Source organism: Pygocentrus nattereri, chromosome 30 (assembly GCF_015220715.1).
Source record: "Pygocentrus nattereri isolate fPygNat1 chromosome 30, fPygNat1.pri, whole genome shotgun sequence".
Lineage (NCBI taxonomy): Eukaryota > Metazoa > Chordata > Actinopteri > Characiformes > Serrasalmidae > Pygocentrus > Pygocentrus nattereri.
Genome location: NC_051240.1, coordinates 3,731,994 through 3,751,221, shown reverse-complemented (window position 1 = coordinate 3,751,221; position 19,228 = coordinate 3,731,994). Strand labels below are relative to the sequence as shown.

Genomic DNA, 19,228 nt, shown 5'->3' with positions numbered 1-19,228 from the left:
AGCAGGTGCTTTGTGGTGCTGGTGGGCATGCATGGGGGAGATTCAGGAAGGAAGAAAGAAAGAATCAAGTCTTCTGCTTATCGAAATCAATCATCTTCATCTTCCATCTGTGCTCAAATAAATCTCTTAAAAATTGTTAAGCAATGACTCAGCAAAAAGCCTGAAGCTAAGAAAGGCCATTAGTGACCGGGTTGCCTTTGCCAATGAACAAAACTTGTGGCGTTAGGGTATGGTCCTTATTATGGTACCATATTCGATTCATAAAACGTTTTAGAACAAAACTGATTAAGCAGTGGAATTCAAGCTGGGAAAGCCCATTATTCCATGCTGCATTCCTTGAACTACTTGGATTGTATTCTCCCTTTTCATTTTCTGTAAGCTGATTGGGGACGTGGCATTAAGTTTCATCTTTTGTTGACACCAAATTGTTCCTAAAATCATAGGAGGTTATGTATGGTAAAGGTAATGACTGATTCCAGTCCTCGTACTCCAACCCATTCCGCTCCATCCAGGGTGGATTAAATTAATTTGGACTAATATAACAAAAACAGATTACTGCGCAATTATGAGCGAAACTAAATATTCTCGATTAAACTAGAAGGACCTCCGTCTTTCCAAGTTTCACACATCTATGCATGCGACTTTCCCAGGAAAATCTAAGATATCATATTCCAGTGAGTTTATAGCTTTAATTTAGCACTCCACGTTCCCTGCCAGGAAGGTCTCCAGAGTGACTCGTTTCTCTTAGAGTGCTCCTTCATTTCCAAGAGTTGTTTCATTGACAAAAGCACCAATTAAAAATGTTTACTTCCAAGAGGAAATCAAGGGTGGTTTTGGTCATCAGGCTAGCTGAATGCATTGCCGTGCCAGTTTCATTACATCTGGAACTGCTGGAACTGACGTGACCTGGTTGTTTATCTGTTAGCTTATTGGCTCATATCGTTAAAGACCAATACGGTCAATAAAACTGTTTATGTGTCACTGACTTTCTTTGTCTCTCAGGTTAAGATATTAATTAGGCGGCAAACCAACCCTTAATGAGAACTGGGCTCAGTCTTGATCCACTTGAAAATGTTTCTACTTTTTTCTACTTTCCTGAGAACACTAAAGAAATCGCAATGTTTAAAGAAACCTAAGCTAATAGTTCCCAACCCTGGTCCTGGAACCGCCCAATTCCTAATTCCTAATTCCATAGAAGCACCCCAAAGAAACCATTCAGTGGATAAATCTGTAAGGAAACTTTATTAATGATATGTCTGAGTGTGAGGAACCTTTTTAAAGTGAACCTCCACATTATGATCAACTGTAGATTGAATCATATGTCCAAGCAAAGAACCATTTAGGAACACCAGGAGCCGTATTACAGAAACATCCTGACGAGATTGTAGATTCTTCCAACTTCCAAATGATTTCTTTTTGTTGATATTTGTTTGGTTGTGTGCTCTGGCCTGAATCTGATGTGGAGGTGAATCTGCAGGACAGGGGTACGTCCAGGACCAGTTTTGGGAAGCAGTGCTCTGAGCCTATGTTTTCTGAGTGCACCATTTAATGATGGTTGAGAGGTGGTCCACGTACTTATGCAGGGGGCAATGGGCGAGCGGCTCTGCTGGTAGCCCTTAGCACAGCGGTTGCATGTGATACCGGTCACACCGTCTTTACACGGACACTGGCCTGTGGTTTGGTTACAGGTTTTGCCCGCGGCCCCCACGGGATGGCAGTCACAGGCTGCGAGGAACAGGAGACAAGAGGTAAGAGAGACACATACGCACACATACACACAGGTACAAGCTGTAGTGAGAGTAGAGTCTGGTGAAGAGACCGAAGGGAAAGTGAGTGGAAGCAGAACAGGACACCGTGTCTATGTGCTCACTTTGGGGCTGTGTGGGGTGTTTCTGTGACAAGAGCATGCAAACGTACAAACATCTCAACTGAGCAACTTTCATTTCAGCCTTTTTCACCACAGCAAGGAGTTTCCTTGCAACTGCTTTCAGTGGAAAGTCGCTGAAACTTAGATGACATCATCTTTGCATTCTGCCTAGTGTCAGATGCTGTCAGCTCGTTACATGTGGTTGCTTCTCTACACCAACTGTGCCCACTTTTATTGTATTTTAACACAGCTGGATTCTGTGGACGGTCTGCATTTTTGGTTGCCTGTCCCTGGCTGGAGCTGTCCCCAGCTGGAAATGTCCATATTTTGTGAATTAAAACACATCAGAAAGTCCTAAAAAAGACCTGCAGCAGAGCAGATGGGCAGACGTCTTGCAACGTGCTTGTGGCCAGCAGAGGGGGCTGCTCCTGCTATCTACTGACCACGTGTACCACTTTCTCACCTAGTTTTAGAGAATACTGCTATGTAAAAATAGAAGTTCACAAGTGTCAAGTGAGTTGACATCACCGCAAACGTCAAGACACGGGGTGATCCAGGGGTTAAATCAGGTGGAGGACTTACAAGTAACTGCACTATCATGTGGTCAGTGGCCTCATACAGCCGACTTGAATGTAGCTACCATGTGATCTACAATTTGCCATGTGGCTTTTTTCTGTAGCTACTGGTCTCTGCCAAAATATTTAATATGAATATGAATTATGTGCTGACACAACCACTTTTTTGTGGTATCTCTGCCTCATCCCTCCCTGCACTGCTAGACTTAGTGACTTTTGAGGCCCTTTTTTACTGAGCAACAAAGGGGAAAAGCAAGAAATACAAATCTTTTACAGGACTGTTGTAATTTATTTTAGTTCTAGATGACCAGCTTCACTCTCCAGGGTAGCTACTCTATGATTTACTGACAGAGTTTACAAAGTTAGTTACAGAGTTAGTACCCAGTTTTATCAATCAGCCTTCATCACAGATTATTGCAGTACACCAGTTATCAAGGTCAAAGTACATGAAACTGGAACTGTCCCATTTTTATTTCAAAGATAAAAACATTGTATATTTTAATGATATATTGACTGCTGAACTGAACATTCACTGGAAAGTTCGGATTTCATTTCAGAAACTTTCCCAATGAATTCCCAATGAAGCTGTTCTCATTTGCATTTAAACATCAGAAAACTTGGTGCAGAAGTCAGTCTTACAGAAGAGCTTACAGTCCTGTGTCAATGTCCATAAAGGGCTGGAGTCATCCTTTGAATTTTGGGATTAACTCCCTTTCTACAGTTTTTGGAGTATATTTTAATGGGTTATGCTATTTTTTAATGTTATGTGTGTACAAGTTTAATACTATTTAAAATGAATGAATATGTCAATAAAAAATCATTAATATGTGAATAAAGCAGAATGTAGACTATGTAGTCTAAATAAATCATATGAAACAATGTATATTGTCCTTATCCCCTACCATACATTCTTAAAAAGTTGGTTCTTCATGGGTTCTTCAGTAAAGGCAATGATTCTACACAGGACCATGGGCACTCAAAGAACTTTTTGCAAGTTTAAATGGATCTTTCCATGGTGAAATTGTTCCAGACATTCTACACACTCAAAACAGATTCTTTAGTAAAGACAATCGTTCTATATAGAAATATTTCATGCTTAAATGGTTCTTTGCACAGGGAAATGGGTCTAAAGATTGATGAAGAGTGTGTTGTATATTGTTGAAAACGGTTCTATACAGCACCAAAAAGGGTTCTACTACTGTCACAATGTCAAGCAATACATTCTCCATCAATCTGAAGAATGATTTTCGCCATGCAACCACTTAGGCATCCAAATGGTTCTTTGAGTGTTCAGAATCATTGTCTTTACATTCAAGAACCATCGTTTTTAAGAGAGCGCATGACTCCCTTTTGTTCGCCACTCTCTGTTATCTTAATTCTTTTATACTTCCGTTGTGTTTATGCTTTTCAACACAGCGTCTCGGCCTCTCTACAAAGTTCTGCTGCATATTCTGTGCTGTACACACAGTCCTACTCGTTCTTCTCAATTTGTATGATGGTTTATTGCCTCCTCCTGGGCTGGACGTTTTGGTATTCTTGAATTGATGGAGAGATTTCTAAAAAAAAAAAAAGAAAAGAAAGAAAAAGAACGAGTGGGGGGAAACGGAGGGGCTAATTTGGTGAATATCCATACGTGTGCGGATGAGGTCTGAGCACCTCCTGTTTGACATCATCTACTGAAACGTTATCAGACAGTATCTGTTCTGACATCTTTCAGCAAAGCTCCAGAACAAGAGGTTAGAATACTGCTCCATCACGATCAGAGCACATGTTCTGCGAAAACAGGATATTACTGCAGTAATGATCATGATTGGCTGTTTGATTTTTTTCTGCTCAGACCTTTGTGCCGATGCCAAAAGAGTGTGTCGTGTTTCCGCTCTGTTTGGGAGGTCTGTTCTCTGCCACATGCTCCACGCTCCTCTCCTCTCCTCGCGCTCTCTGCCGCCTTTGTACTGGAAACCCCTTTCAAGTCGGCTCTGGCTTTGTGTTTCCCGCAGTGGGTGGTTACATAAAAGTTATTCTGCAAATATTAAATATTGTTTTTTCCCCCAAAATCAAATGAGCCGACTTTGAGACGACCCCAGGCCTGTTTTTGACTGATTAAAGGAGTAAACTGGGTCCTGCATCAGGTACTGCACCGTCCTGCGCCATACGTAACCCTCAGAAACAGATCACCAGCCACGGCACAATCATATTGTAATATCATAGCAATCACTTCCGATGCATAGCTCACTGAAACAAGCGGCAAAGCTGGGTGGAAAGTGCAGATCCTAAACTTTCAATCCATTCCACATCTGTGTTTGTGTGTAGAAGAGGTTTTATTATCATTTGACTGTGACGCACATTCTTGTTATGTTTTTGGACATTTGTCATTTTTTACATCGAAATAATACACAGAAAAAAGTCAAACCTACTAAGCCCTGCTTATGACATCTTGTGACCCTGGCTTACTAAATTGTGGGAATGAGATAATTAAGTTGTGGCCACAAATTTGTAAGGAATAGGAACAAGATAATAATGCATGGGCTTGACTAAACAGACAGAATTGACTAAACCTTGACCACAGCATAAGACATAATCTTGTTCCCACACTTCACTAAGTGGCCACAACTATATAATTCCCACACCTTATTAACTCGTGGCCATGCATTAGGATCTTGTTCCCACGTGTCTTGACCACACATTATTTTTATTTATACAGAATGTCACTAGCAGGACTCACAGGACTCAACAGAAACCTGTTATTATGATTGATATATATATATATGGGTGTGTGTGCTTTTATAATAAATATCTTTGAATACGTGTGTATAAAATGATAAAACAAGTTTCAGTCAGTCTGTATGAAATTAAGATAAATCTGAGCAGCATTGAGAATGAACTGATAAAGAAACTGACACCCGCAGTGACTCATATTTGAAAACCCATAAACAAACCTCACTAATTACACAGATATTCAGAAAGATTTTTGTGAATAAACAGAAAATTGTAGCTTATTATTTAACGACACTTCTGTATCCTGTATACTTTACATTGTACGAAACACTGTAACCTGTGAGTAAAGTGTTGGTTTAAGGTTTGATGTTTCGGTTATAGCACTTCAATCCACAATGTATGAGTTATAACAGTCAATATTATGACAAGTGACCCAGTTAAATATTACTGTAGCGCTAAAATAACACATATAAATACAACAATAACGAGTCTAGATGTGTAAGGGTTAATAAGCCTGAGTTACAGTCAGGCCCTCTCTCCTGTTCTGCTTCCTGTCAGTTGTCACCTTGTAGTCATCAAAGCTCAGCGTCATGTTCCAGCCGTTTGAAGGGACGATTAGGCCTAGATTGGTTACACTCCACATCAGACCACAAATGTTCCACGAACGCCTGTAAAGAACCATAAAACAGATCGACGCTGACTGATCTTAAACAAATGAGTCAAAGCTGCTCTGACAGAACGGAGTGTGAGAGATTCCTCCAGGCGCTGATGTGATGAAGTTATGATGTGTTAAAGTTTCTGCCTCGAAGTTACATGTAGGTTCACAGGCCAGCAGTATGGAAGCAGGAACATTTTACAGTGAAGTCAGTCTAACAACAAACAATAACCTACATATTTATTGATATCTGTTTAAACCAAAGCAGTTTTTTTTCCCAGAATGCCACACTGGAGCTGCAGAAACATCTTTACCCCTAACAGCTCAGGCCTATTACACACTAAGGCTTATTATTCAGTAACTACATAAAGCTAAATAAAACTCTAGGCCCACCGATGGCCTGATGGGCTTCAGAGCTTAACTCTGAAATCTGATCTGTTAAGTCTCCATGAGGACTTTAGTACGGACTGAATGTAGGACAGTAGCTATTACAGCATAACAGTTCCTAACTTCATCATCTCATCATTAACTGCTGATAAGAAAACAGAATCACACAAACATCCTAACTAGACTAAAACTCTAAATACTGTTCTAACTATAGGATAAACCCCAACGGTGTCCAAACTTCTGTTTAATCTTCCGTTTCTGTTTTTAGGCAGGTGTGTCAGGCAGTGTAGTTCACTACTAGCATAATGACACTGCATTTACTTATACTGTAAAACGCTGCTGGTGGAGTCAGAGCTGAACGTGTGTCTGTTTATTAAAATGAATGGTAGCATGCTCAGCTAAAGCCTTTGGGAAATGGAGACTGAAACTGAAGAGAGGTGACACTCTGATAAACATCAGGGGGAACTCCCACAATATTTACAACTTACAGTTTATCACACTTGACCTTTTTTACATCAGTAACGGGAGCTGTAACTTACATTTTTAACATTATTTTGATTATTTGTTTATGTTGCAGCTTTGCGTGTATGGTCAGTTGCTAGGAAACAGACATGACAGTTGATTATCGACCACAATGGAGAAGGTAAAGATTTCTTGAGCTAAGATGCTGTAAGGTAGGATAAAATTAAGATCAAGTCTAAATTAAGATCAGATTTGCTTCCATAATATGAAAAAAAATCTTATCTTGACCTGTCAGATCTTAATGTAAGATAAAAGACACCCTTAAGTGTTTTACTTAAAGATAAACAATTAAAATGTTTAATGCATGTGGCCGCTGAAGTTTACACTCACAAAAATGGTTCTATATAGAACCACATATAACACATTCTCCATCAATATGAAGGACGAATTCATCATGCAAAGATCCATTTAATCATCCAAATGCTTCTTTGAGTGTTCTGTATAGAACCATTGTCTTTACTAAAGAACCCTTGAAGAACTCCCCTTTTTAAAGGAGTAGAGTGTCTGGAACCGTTTCACCTTGGAAAGCACCATTAAATCATGCAGATGATTCTTTGAGTGTTCATGGTTCTGTACAGAAATACAGCCTTTCTAAAGAATCCTTAAAGAACCATCTTTTTTAAGAGTGTAGGGTGTGTGTGAGGAGTCGGCTTCACGCCCCGTCCTGTTATCTGTGTGTGAGACTCTGAGATATCTTATCTCGACAGAAGTGGAAGCTCTTTGTTCCTCCTTATCAGCTCCAGAGCGGTCAAGAGGAGCGAAAGCTCATGTAGTAATTAGAACCCAATCACACCAGCTTGTAAGTTCTCCTCCGGTCCTGCTTTAGATCAGCTCTAACGGCACACTGGGGACCTGCTCCAGTTCAGAGCCGTAAATCTACAGCAGCATTAACCACAGGACGTCTTACTGCCAATTTCCTATACGATTCATTTGCATTGTTATTAATGTTTACACATTCATCCATCCATCCATCCATTTTCTAAGCCGCTTCTCCGTCAGGGTCGCGGGTGTTGACACATTAAATGCATTTAAATTTGATTTATATTCTGCATCGACAGGTTTGAGTCAGAACTTTTACTGCTGATTTGGACAAAAATGCAAAGAAAAACGACAGAATCTGAAAAGTGACAAGACACAGTAATAATCACATTCATAAAATATCTACGCCCTTAAAAAGATGGTTCTTCAAGGGTTCCTTAGTTAAGAAAATGGTTCTGTATAGAAGCTTTTTGAAAAAAGTTTCTGTATAGCATCCAAAAGAACCCTTTTGGTACTACATTCTTTAAAAAAAAGATGGTTATTCATGAAGGGTTCTTTATACCAGAAAATGGTTCTTTATACAACCATGAACAGTCAAAGCAACCTTTGTATGATTTAAGGGTTCTTTGTATCTTAAAGAGGTTCTTGAGATTGGTGGAGAATGTGCTATAGATGGCATTATATAGAACCTTTTTGAAAAGGGTTCTATATAGCATCCAAAAGGGTTCTTCTATTGTTAGGGTATCAAGCCTGTGACAGTAGAAGAACCTACATTCTTTAAAAAAAGATGGTTCTTTATTCAAGAAAATTATTCCTAAATAGAACCATGAACACCCAAAGAAACCTTTGCATGATGTATCATGAAAGGGTTCCTCAGATTGATGGAAATGTGCTGTAGATGGTTCTGTATAGTTCTATATGGCACCAAAAAGGGTTCCACTGTTGTTACAAGCCAAATAATCATTTTCTGGAACTATATAGAACCAGAAATGTTCTATATAGAACATTTTTTTACTAAAGAACTCTTGCAGAACCATCTTTTCAAGTGCAATTATAAACACAATATGCTGCAAAAGAAACTGTAAGAACTGTAAACTGGCCAGATTATTACAAACCAGCCAGCCTACACGCTTTAATGCTGCACAGCACTGGGCAGCTCCTTCAGTGAGAGGCTGCTTCACCCCAAGTGTGTGAAGGAGCGCTTTCACAGGTCTTTCCTGCTCCTGTTAGACTGTACCACCTGCACTGCTCCCAGTAGAACCCCCCATAGACCTCACACATCCATAGAACATAATGGGATCACCTTCTTCCTCTGTGTAAATACTCTTCAGCATTCTATTATTAAGTCCTCACCATCCCATGTGTGATAGAAAACAGGACCTCAATACTCCATGTGAATATCAGGCAAAACATCCTTACGATGTAAATATCGTAGCTTTTTTATTTATTTATAATTCTTTATTTTTGTTTTTCTTCGTGAAGGATAGATAGATGTTTATACTTTTTATTTTTCTAAATAAAGAGTTCTAATATACATTGTCTATATAGTAACAAGTAACAAACCATAAAAAAATCTTGTTAAGTACGTAACAAAGTTAATTACTTATTTGTTACTTCTCTTTTTCTTGAGTATGGTGCTGACTCCTTTGCTGCTGTAACACTGATAATTTCCCTGTTGTGGGACTAATAAATGATTATCTTATCTTAAATAATACACAAAACACAAAATGATTTACATCCTGCATTTGTTTAATATTAGAGAGCTGCTATAAATGTCCTCTATATATATATATATATATATATATATATTGCTGCTGTCGGAAGAAAACCTCTCCATTTTTGACATTTTTCAGTTTTTGACGTAATTTGAAAATACATGTTCCCCTTTACGCTTTATGTAAATTTCATGATGAACGGACTAAAGGAAATGACCTAAAATGGCTTGGAAAAAAATCTGGTTCCATTGACTTCCATTAAAAGTGAAGTAGGTTTTTTCCTTCTCCTGTAAAGTCATTTTGGATATAGGAGGTTTTCTTCCGTCAACAGCGCTATGTTTAAGAAACATGGGTAAGCGCAAACAGACGTGCATTTAAAGGGGGCAACTTTGTGGAACAGCTGTTACAAGTAATTACGAAATTTAAAAGGAACGCTTAAAAACAAGCTGGTAAACAGAAAACTGAGCTACGTTGAGATTTTAAAGCTCTGCTGCTGGTTTTTAAGTTCTAAATGACCTTAAAGCTCCTGAATGTCTGTTTATGATCTTAGATCTGCAGGTACTGATATTCTACAAACACCTTCTGTAAAGTGCAGAAAACGTGGAGGGACTCTTTCTATTCTTCTGCTTCTAAACTGTGGAGAAAAGTGCTCTATTAATAACAGCAGTATGGGAACACTTCACTGTTGGGTGCTGTTCATAAGACTACTCATATCTACATAAGCTTGTCATGACAACTGACATAAATGTTTACAAATGCTTTTTCCAATTGGTGCCATCTATTAAGATGGCTACTTTTAGGTAACTTTGATTAAACTTGGCAAATGTAACCTTTATAGTGAATGATGCCTGTTGTAATAAGCATATATAAACATTCATGTAGGGTTATTAGTGTTATTATTTAATATATCAGTGATTACAGTTTTCCCTTTCACTCAGATCCATTTCGGTCTTTTTTAGGGTTCATTTCATGCTGTTGTGCTGTTCTGCTTTATTATTGATCACTCCTCTCACTTTGGAGCTTTCGCAGTTTTATTTTTAATCAGAACAATCCAAAAATAGAAGAACAGAAGCCGTAAAAATTTCAATCCCCTAAACTTCTAATTCTGCAGACTGTAACAGGAACAACACATTCAGTAAAAAGGGTACTAAACTCTCACTAGGGCAGTTCCCCTCTTCACTGGGGTGGAACTCTCAGTACCTTTGGTCAGGGAACATAATTGTACCACAGTCCTTTGAAACGATATTTTCCAAGCTGTATTGACTCCACACACCCCGTCTCGTCTCCAGGCTTTTATTTTATTGTTCTGTTTTAAAACATTAGGTTATAAAAAGGTACAAATACATTGTTTGTACTTTGATGAACGAAAAAAATGGACCTGCACAGAACCTTTACTTCTAACAGTGTAAAACAAGCAGGGTAAATAGCTGAAAACTGAACACAAAGAGCCATTAATGGTCAATATTAAACATCTACAAGCTCAGACCTAAAATCCTCAAACGGCTCCCTGTTCCATACATAGTGCATTGAGCTATGACATTTTGGCTTTTCCACCCAAATATTGGAGCTCGTCAGTGTGTGCTGGATGGTGGGTTCAGCTCCTGCTTGAGAAGAAGAGCAGACAGGCTGAAGTGTAGAAGTGTAAAAGTGGCTGAAGTGGTGCTGCACTTAGTCGTGAAGTGCTGGAGCTCCTCAGGAGCCTCCTGAAGGAGATATGGATCTCCACTAAACTCCCTCTTCACCTAAAGCACTTTCACTGCAGTGGAGGAGGAAGTGCTGCTGTGGAACATGCGTCCAAACTGAAGAGTCTGTAACGCTTAGAATGCTAGAGTTATTTTGCTTCTTTATATTTGACTTACATTACAGAACACATATACAATATTCACAGATTAAAAGACTGTTAAGGTCACACGTGTAAATGACTTCATTACAGAATTATTACTGTTTATTACTGCTCACTTAATAAAGAGTGGGGCAGTCGTGGGCTGGAGGTTAGGGAGCTGGCCCTGTGACCAAAAGGTTGCAGGTTCGATCACCAGCACCGACAGTCCATGACTGAGGTGTCCTTGAGCAAGACACCTAACCCCCAACTGCTCCCCGGGCGCCTTGGATAGGGCTGCCCACTGCTCCGGGCAAGTGTGCTCACTGCCCCCTAGTGTGTATGTGGTGTTTCACTTCACGGCTGGGTTAAACACGGAGGTGAAATTTCCCCGTTTCTGGGATTAAGAAGTGTTCTTAATCTTAATCTTAGATGGTTCTTCAAGGGTTCTTTAGTAAAGGGAACGGTGCTGTTTAGAACTATGAGTACTGTATAGAACCATTTCATGCTTAAATGATGGAGAATGTGTTGTGAATGGTTCTAGGTAGCAAGAAAAAAGGGTTCATCTATTGTGACAATGTCAAACCTGCTATATAGTACTATATTCTCCACACACAGAACCGCTTAAGCATGAAATGGGTCTATATAAACAGAACCATTGCCTTTGCTAAAGAACCCTTGGATAACCATTGTTTAAAAGTCAATCAAATATAACCATTTAAGACTTTTAAGTAAGCAGTAGTTTGATGCTTGATGTTCCCAAAAATGGGAATGGTTCTTCAAGGGTTCTTTAGTAAAGACAATGGTCCTATATGGAACCCTGAGCACCCAAGAAACATTTTCATGGTGAAATGGTCCTTCAGATTGATGTAGAATGTGCTCAATAGGGTGTATGTATATAGCACCAAAAAGGGTTCTTCTATTGTTACATGCTTGACTTCGTCACCATATACACTTAAAAGGATGGTTCTTGTTCAAGAGTGAATGAAATGAATTTATGCTAAACCATAAACACTAAAAGAACCATTTGTATGCTTAAAGTTTTTTTTTGCATCATGAAAGGGTTCTTCAAACTAACGGAGCCTGTCTTTAAATATGGTTCATTTCATTTTAAAAATGGTTCTATACAGCACCCAAAAAGCTTCTTCTGTTGTTACAGGCTTGTCATTGTGACAACATAAGAATCCTTTTGGATGCTACATAGAACCCTTTTCAAATTGGTTCTATAAAGAACCACACACAGCACATTCTCCATCAATCTGAAGAACAATTTTACCATGCAAAAAATCCATTAAGCATGCAAATGGTCTCTGAGTCTTCATGGTTTTATATTTGAAAACCCTTGAAAAACCTTTGTTTTTAAAAAGTTGAAGAACCCTTTTCAAAAAAGGTTCTATATAGAACCATATACAACATCAAGTCCTATATTTGATGTATATTCTATATGGAGAGGCTCAAGTCTGTTCTTCTGACCGTTTTCTGCTTGTTTTTATAAAAGAAACTGACAGAAAGCAAGAAACTGAGGGATGAAGAACGTCTTGTGGAGCTCTAACCTTAATAAAGCATCTCCTTTACTGATAACGAACATCACTTAAAGGTTAAAACTACAAACGTGATTTAAACAGAACTTTCCACACAAACTTCTCCTCTTGTCTCAGTGATCTACGAGTCAACATCATATGAGCAGAGGCGTTTAAACTCGGTGGAGGGATCTGGAGGAGTTAACCTGGCCTGCCAAGCCCAGACGTCTTCAGGATTATATAATTGACCTGCAGCTCCGAGGCTCTAACCTTTTGTAAACGTCTCTCTCCTCCCATACGGAGCAGAGGTCAGACCAGACTGAGCGCTCACGAGCTTCTCGCTAAGGAAAAGTACAAACAAGAAGATGTTGGCTCAAATAAATACGGAAAAATGTGGAGTGTGGAATCCATTTCAAAGAGATCCGCGTGCGGCAGCTCCATCCCAACAGATTGCACAATGTGAGAATTTTCGAACTCTGCCAATCGTTTACCATAAAGCTGGCGTTTGAAGTTTGAACCACTCTCCCCCATTAAAACGGCACGTCGAGAGCCAGAAGAATAATTTGTGTGCTGCTGAGGTTGGGCCAGAGCAGTCGGGCTGGGTATTGTAGTAATTAGAGTTTGCACCGAACGGCCCTCAGAAACGTCTGAAGCTAATAAAAGGGACAGCGAGAGAGAGAGAGAGAGAGAGAGAGAGAGAGTGATAGCAGCCTCTGTATGCCCCTCCGTCAGCTCTTTACCACATTCCTGTTAAATACAAGAGGCTGTTTTTATTTAGCTTAGTGGCAGATCCCCAAAAAGGAGCCGAAATGTTGTTGTTTGGAGAAAATGTTGATGTGAGAAGCACAAGCTTTTTTAGTTTTGCACTAGAGCTGTGAGGCTAACAGTTCATAAACGGTTATGAATAAGGTACGAAATACAGGCAGTGCTGGAGGTCTTCTTGGACACCCTGAATGTCTCAAAATGGGACCCCCTACACAGCAGGGGGTATTAACCACACTGGTTATGTATTGGCATAGTATGCCTAAATCATTAAACCCTCTCCTCATGTTGAGCTGATCTCTACTAAACAAGATTATGCAGTTCCTGAGTTTGTATTATTCACTATCAGCCATAAACATGAACTAAAGTATGCTAGGACAGTTAGAACTACTAGTACCATCCTGAGGCCTGAGTTTCACCCATGATAACAGCGTGTCACACAGCATGAATCGTTTTTATATTATTGCTGTTGAAACCTCATATGACACTGAATTAACTATTACTCCATTTCATTCCATTTAAAATAGTGCAGTTTTTTTCTGGTCCTGTAAAGTGACCTGTATGGAGATATGAGAATGTAGAACACATTATTATTGATGTTGTCTGAAGTTTTAATCTGAAAAATGTACCTAATAAACACGGAGCTGGTGAACTGCCTATAGATGAGTTATGCCAATCAGAAGCAACAAAACACACATGTTCTGTATGTATGACATCACAACCATCACAACTAACTGGTAGTCTGATGCTCTCAGCATTCAAGCAACTCCATGCTAGGAAATGTAAATACTGTTATTTTGGTTAAAAAAATACAGGCCTGGAAATGAATAAATAATTGCATTTAAATCGCAATCACAATATTGGTCAGTAAAATCACAATTAGATATTTTCCCCAAATCAGCATGAACCTCAGTCGATGAATAGTTGCCCACTGGCCAGTTCTGCCCCACATGCATCCTCAAAAACAAGCTGTATCACAATTATGTGAATATAAACAACAAAGACACTCTAAAAAAGATGGTTCTTCAAGTGGGTTTAGGAAAGAAAGTGGTTCTATATAGAACCATGAGCACTCAAAGAACCATTTGCATGATTACAGGACTCCTAGTGTGATTCTTACGTTCTTACGATTGATACACAGTGTGCTGTTGATGGTTCTATATAGAACCTTTTTGGAAGGGGTTGTATATAGCACCAGAAAGGGTTCTTCTATTGTTACAAGTTTGATATCATAACAATAGAAGAACCCTTTCAAAAAGGTTCTATATAGAACCGTCTACAGAACGTTCTCCATCAATCTGAAGAATCATTTCACCATGTATACATATATACACACACACACACACACATACACACACACACACTCACTAGCTACGTTATTAGGTAGACCTGTTCAGTTGCTTGTTAACACAAACAGCTAATCAGCCAATCACACGGCCGCAACTCAGTGCATTCAGGCATGTAGAGGTGGTCAAGACGACTTGCTGAAGTGCAGACCGAGCATCAGAACGGGGAAAAAAGGGGATTTAAGGGACTTTGAACGTGGCGTGGTTGTTGGTGCCAGACGGGCTGGTCTGAGTATTTCAGAAACTGCTGATCTACTGGGATTTTCACACACAACCATCTCTAGGGTTTACAGAGAACTGTCTGAAAAAGAGGAAATATCCAGTGAGCGGTCAGTTGTGTGGACGAAAATGCCTTGTTGATGTGAGAGGTCAGAGGAGAATGGGTAGACTGGTTCCAGATGATAGGAAGACAACAGGAACTCAAATAACCAACCAAAATCTCTGAGGAACGTTTCCAACACCTTGTTGAAAGACGGCCACGTAGAATTAAGACAGTTCTGAAGGCAAAAGGGGGTCCAGCCTTTTACTAGCAAGGTGTACCTAATAAAGTAGCTAATGAGTGTGTATATGTATGTATGTATGTATAGATAGATAGATAGATAGATAGATAGATAGATAGATAGATAGATAGATAGATAGATAGATGACTTCAGCATGAAGTTAGCATGCAAATTAGCATATGTACTTTGCTACATTAGCATTGCAGCTCCAGTGTTCAAACTAAACAAGCAGACCGAACGCGCCTCGGCTGATTTACTGGATTCGGCCTGAGGAAGCGAAACTGATGGAAACTTGTTTTGTGACCGATCGCTGAAACGATTTAATTCAATAATAAAACATCTGAGGTCATGTAAAACAACATTTTCATGTCTCCAAAAGAAGAGATGTTATTTGTGGTTCAGTACTTGTGCTGCGCAGCGACGACGCGCGGAAGGCCATCGCGTAATGATCTAAACGCGGTGACTCACGCGGTCACGCTCGGTCACATCAAAGCAGATTAGGCGCGTTCAGATCTGGCCTTCGCTGGACTCTCTAACCGCCGTGACCGCAGAAGGGCTGCTGGAGGTGAACCTTCTGTTTGTCTATGTGTGCTGTAGGCCCATGGCAACCAGAGGCGATTAGCCTAACTAGCTGAAAGCTGCTCGTGGAATTCAGTCAGAAAGTGAAGTCATTCTGTTTAGCGCGCGCTGCGGCTCACAACTCCGCATTACGGACACGAGCTGCTTATCAAAAAAACATGCCGTGAAGTTTTCGCAGCCCACCCAAACCAAAAACTGGCACGACTCAAACTAAACGCCTCATTTAGCGGGTCCAGTCCATTCTGAAGGAGTCGGTCGTGTTCTCGGCCTGAGGAACGACTGACAGGCCGAATTCCCCCCAATTCAGCTTAATGAGCGTGCACGACTGAGACGAGAACAAGACGCCCTCCTCCAAGCCTGCGTGTGTTTACGGCGGAGTTTATGAGGGATGACGCCATCAATCTGCAAACCGAGTCGCTAGAAAAGGCCGCGCTGTGCGTTTGGGCGGAAGATCTGCTTTCTGTAGAAAGTCCACGCTGCTCGCATACAGTAGGAATGGAAGTGAATGCCGGGCAGGTTCATGCCTCTGCTTTGTGTTCACTGTCTAAGGACAGTCATGCAGCAGTGTTTCCTCCTGTGCGAAACTACTGAGCTTCACAGCTGAGTGTGTGCGGGGAGTGGGGGGCTGTGGAGGCCGCAGAGTCACTGAAACCAAACGCCAGGCATGGGCGGCTTACGCCTGATGTTCAGTTATGATTTATACAAAACCTGGTTAAAGCAGCTAAGGCCAGTACAAGAGACGCATTAACCCAGCTTATTCTTCTGTTATTCATCCTAAGAGTTATTACCCTATAAATAAATCAGGAACAACTATGAGCTACTCAGTAACTCTAATACATTATTCAGTAGCTTTGAGAAGATTTGGCCTTAAAGTCCATTCATGGTGGAGAGATACATTGAGCTAAAATAGCCCCCAAAGAAAACTTATTATTTCAGATTTTCCACTGTTTCACCGTCATCAACATTCTATATAAGTTCATAAAACTCGTGTAGGGTCACTGCTGGTTTTGGAGAGTAAGTAATATGTCTTTATTTGTGTTGTAGTCATGGCGACCCCTGGTTCCCATCACCACCACTGTAAAGACATCTGAACCATTTCACACCAAACCGCTCAGAATCAGTCTGATTACACCTCAACACTCAATTATGGAGGAATTTTGAAAATCAGTAAGAATCTGTCAGGATGATGCTGTTTTTGTATCCCAGATTATAGAGAAATCCCCAAAAATCAAGGGAAATTCAGTATTTAATATAAATAATTCAGTAATTGCTAAATTACTCAGTATCCACTATGAATTATTCAGTATTTATTATGAATAATTCAGTGACTACTATGAATTAATCAGTAATGAATATGAATTATTCAGTAACTGATATGAATTATTCAGTTTCTACTATGACTTATTCAGTAACTACTATGAATTATTCAATACCTTCTATGAATTATTCAGTTTCTACTATTAATTATTGAGTATCTTATATGAATTAGTATCGTCTATTAATTATTAAGTTTCTACTTTGAATTATTCAGTTTCTAATATGAATTATCCAGTAACTACTATGTATTATACAGTATATTCTATGAATTAGTCAGTATCTTCTAAGAATTATTCAGTAATGGCTGAATTAGTCAGTATACTCTATGAATTAGTCATTATCTTCTATGAATTTTTCAGTTTCTCTTATGAATTATTCAGTAACTACTATGAATTATTCATGATTTATTATGAATTATTCAGTAACTGATATGAAATATTCCAAATTTACTATGAATTATTCAGTTTCTACTGTGAATTATTCAGTATGTAAGTCGTAGGTGCTAAGAAACAGTCAGATTCATGATGTGTTCTTAAAGTGCAGAACTCACCTTCCTGCCCTTGAGTCTGTGTAGACTCTGTGTGCTTTAAGAAAACAGGTCTTGGTGAATGAGGCCCAATGAGAGAGGAGTTAAACTGCAGTTTAAGGGATTAACCAAGTAGTATGTGAGGAGAGAACGTGTGTGCAATACTGCTGCGTGGCCCACTCCTGTCTGCATTCTTTTCCCATAATGCAGTTCAAATACAGATTTTAGAAAATGTTTTTGCTGGCTGGGGCGGAAGATCATGCTTCAGATCATCTGTCACCTTCCTCTGAGCTCCACGTTCTCTCTGCCCTGATGTAACTGGACACTGCGCTCAGGTCTTACGCACTGTTTGCGTGTAATTACAGTGCGAGCTCCAACTTCTGGTAAATTTCAGGATTAAGCAGAACCAAAGCGACCGATGGTATCAATCATGATGAGACGTGTTTACGCTGCCAGTTTAAGTGACTGGAGAGAGTCCGAGTGACTGAATGACACAGGAGGCCTTTCTTACATCTGAAAGGTCTCGTCATTTTCCTGCATGTCAGAAACAGAAGACCGGTATGTGTTACTGTTCATGACAAGGCTGCTGCTGTTACAGTCTGACGGAGGAATATTACATTTCATTTTGCTCTGCTTTAGGAAAAAGACCTGCACAGCTGCTCAGAAAGCAGTGCATAATAATATCAAACGATGCTGCTGGGTCAAAACATTGCATCTCTATTTTTGACATTTCACCCTTTTGGAAGTGTGTGGTTTTGTCTGTGTTCTGAGCAGTTTTGACATATTGAGCTTCAAAGATTTTGCATTCTAAACAGCAGAATTAATATGTGGAACAAGTCTGGGTCATACATGAAAATGACAGACACCCTAAATTATTCTAAACACACAATATCAGAATATCAGAATATCAATATCAGATTTATAAATGTTTTTTGGAACAGGTCATCACACACAGAACCTTCTAATCCTAAGAAGTCACTTTCTGCTTGGAGTTATAAGGTTTTATCTGGCAAAACATGAAAAGAAGGCAGAATGTTCAAGGAACACAAGCAGTTTATCCTCGTATTTTATTTTAAAAGATAATTTTTAAAAATTTAATGACTTCTATTGACATTTATTTCTTGTTTTAGGACAAATCATCCTTTGTTTTTTATTTTAAAAACACTGTAGCTTAAGTATAAAAGTCAGCACTAAATATTTTGTCCAGTGCAGAGGTCAGTTTTAGGAGACTAGTTAGGAAACTAGTTTTAGTTTCTTTAGTCAGACATAAACAGCTACTAAAATAAACTGTCCCATTAGGTCAGTGTAGCAGGTTAGTATAAAGGCCATGTGAGGTCTTACTTTGGGTGAAAGAAGAAAAAGAAAAGATGGATAAATGAATGAAATATGTTTATGTTGTAATTAAGACGTCATCTATTCAAATGTTCACTATTTACCATTAATGATTAATATGTATACATTTAAGACATGAAGACTTTTTAAAGATTCCCGCAGTCACTGAGCAGAGCGGCGACCACCATGCAGAGGACCACGCGAATGGTTCCTTGAGTGTTAATGGTTCTATATAGAACCACTGTTTTTCCTGAAGAACCCTAGGAGAAGCATCTTTTTTAAGAATGTATAAAACTCAGAAGACACGCGTAGGTTGACTGCTGGTTTTGGAT

At 39.4% G+C, this 19,228-nt stretch overlaps 1 protein-coding gene across 1 annotated transcript in view; it reads right to left on the bottom strand.

Annotated features, from left to right (window-relative positions):
- ntn1a (netrin 1a) overlaps nt 1-19,228 on the bottom strand; it is a 98,703-nt gene that overhangs the window by 12,837 nt on the left and 66,638 nt on the right. The window contains exon 3 of the mRNA XM_037536530.1: nt 1,576-1,725. Within this exon, the coding sequence (XP_037392427.1) occupies nt 1,576-1,725 (150 nt within the window). The remainder of the gene's footprint in view (nt 1-1,575; nt 1,726-19,228) is intronic.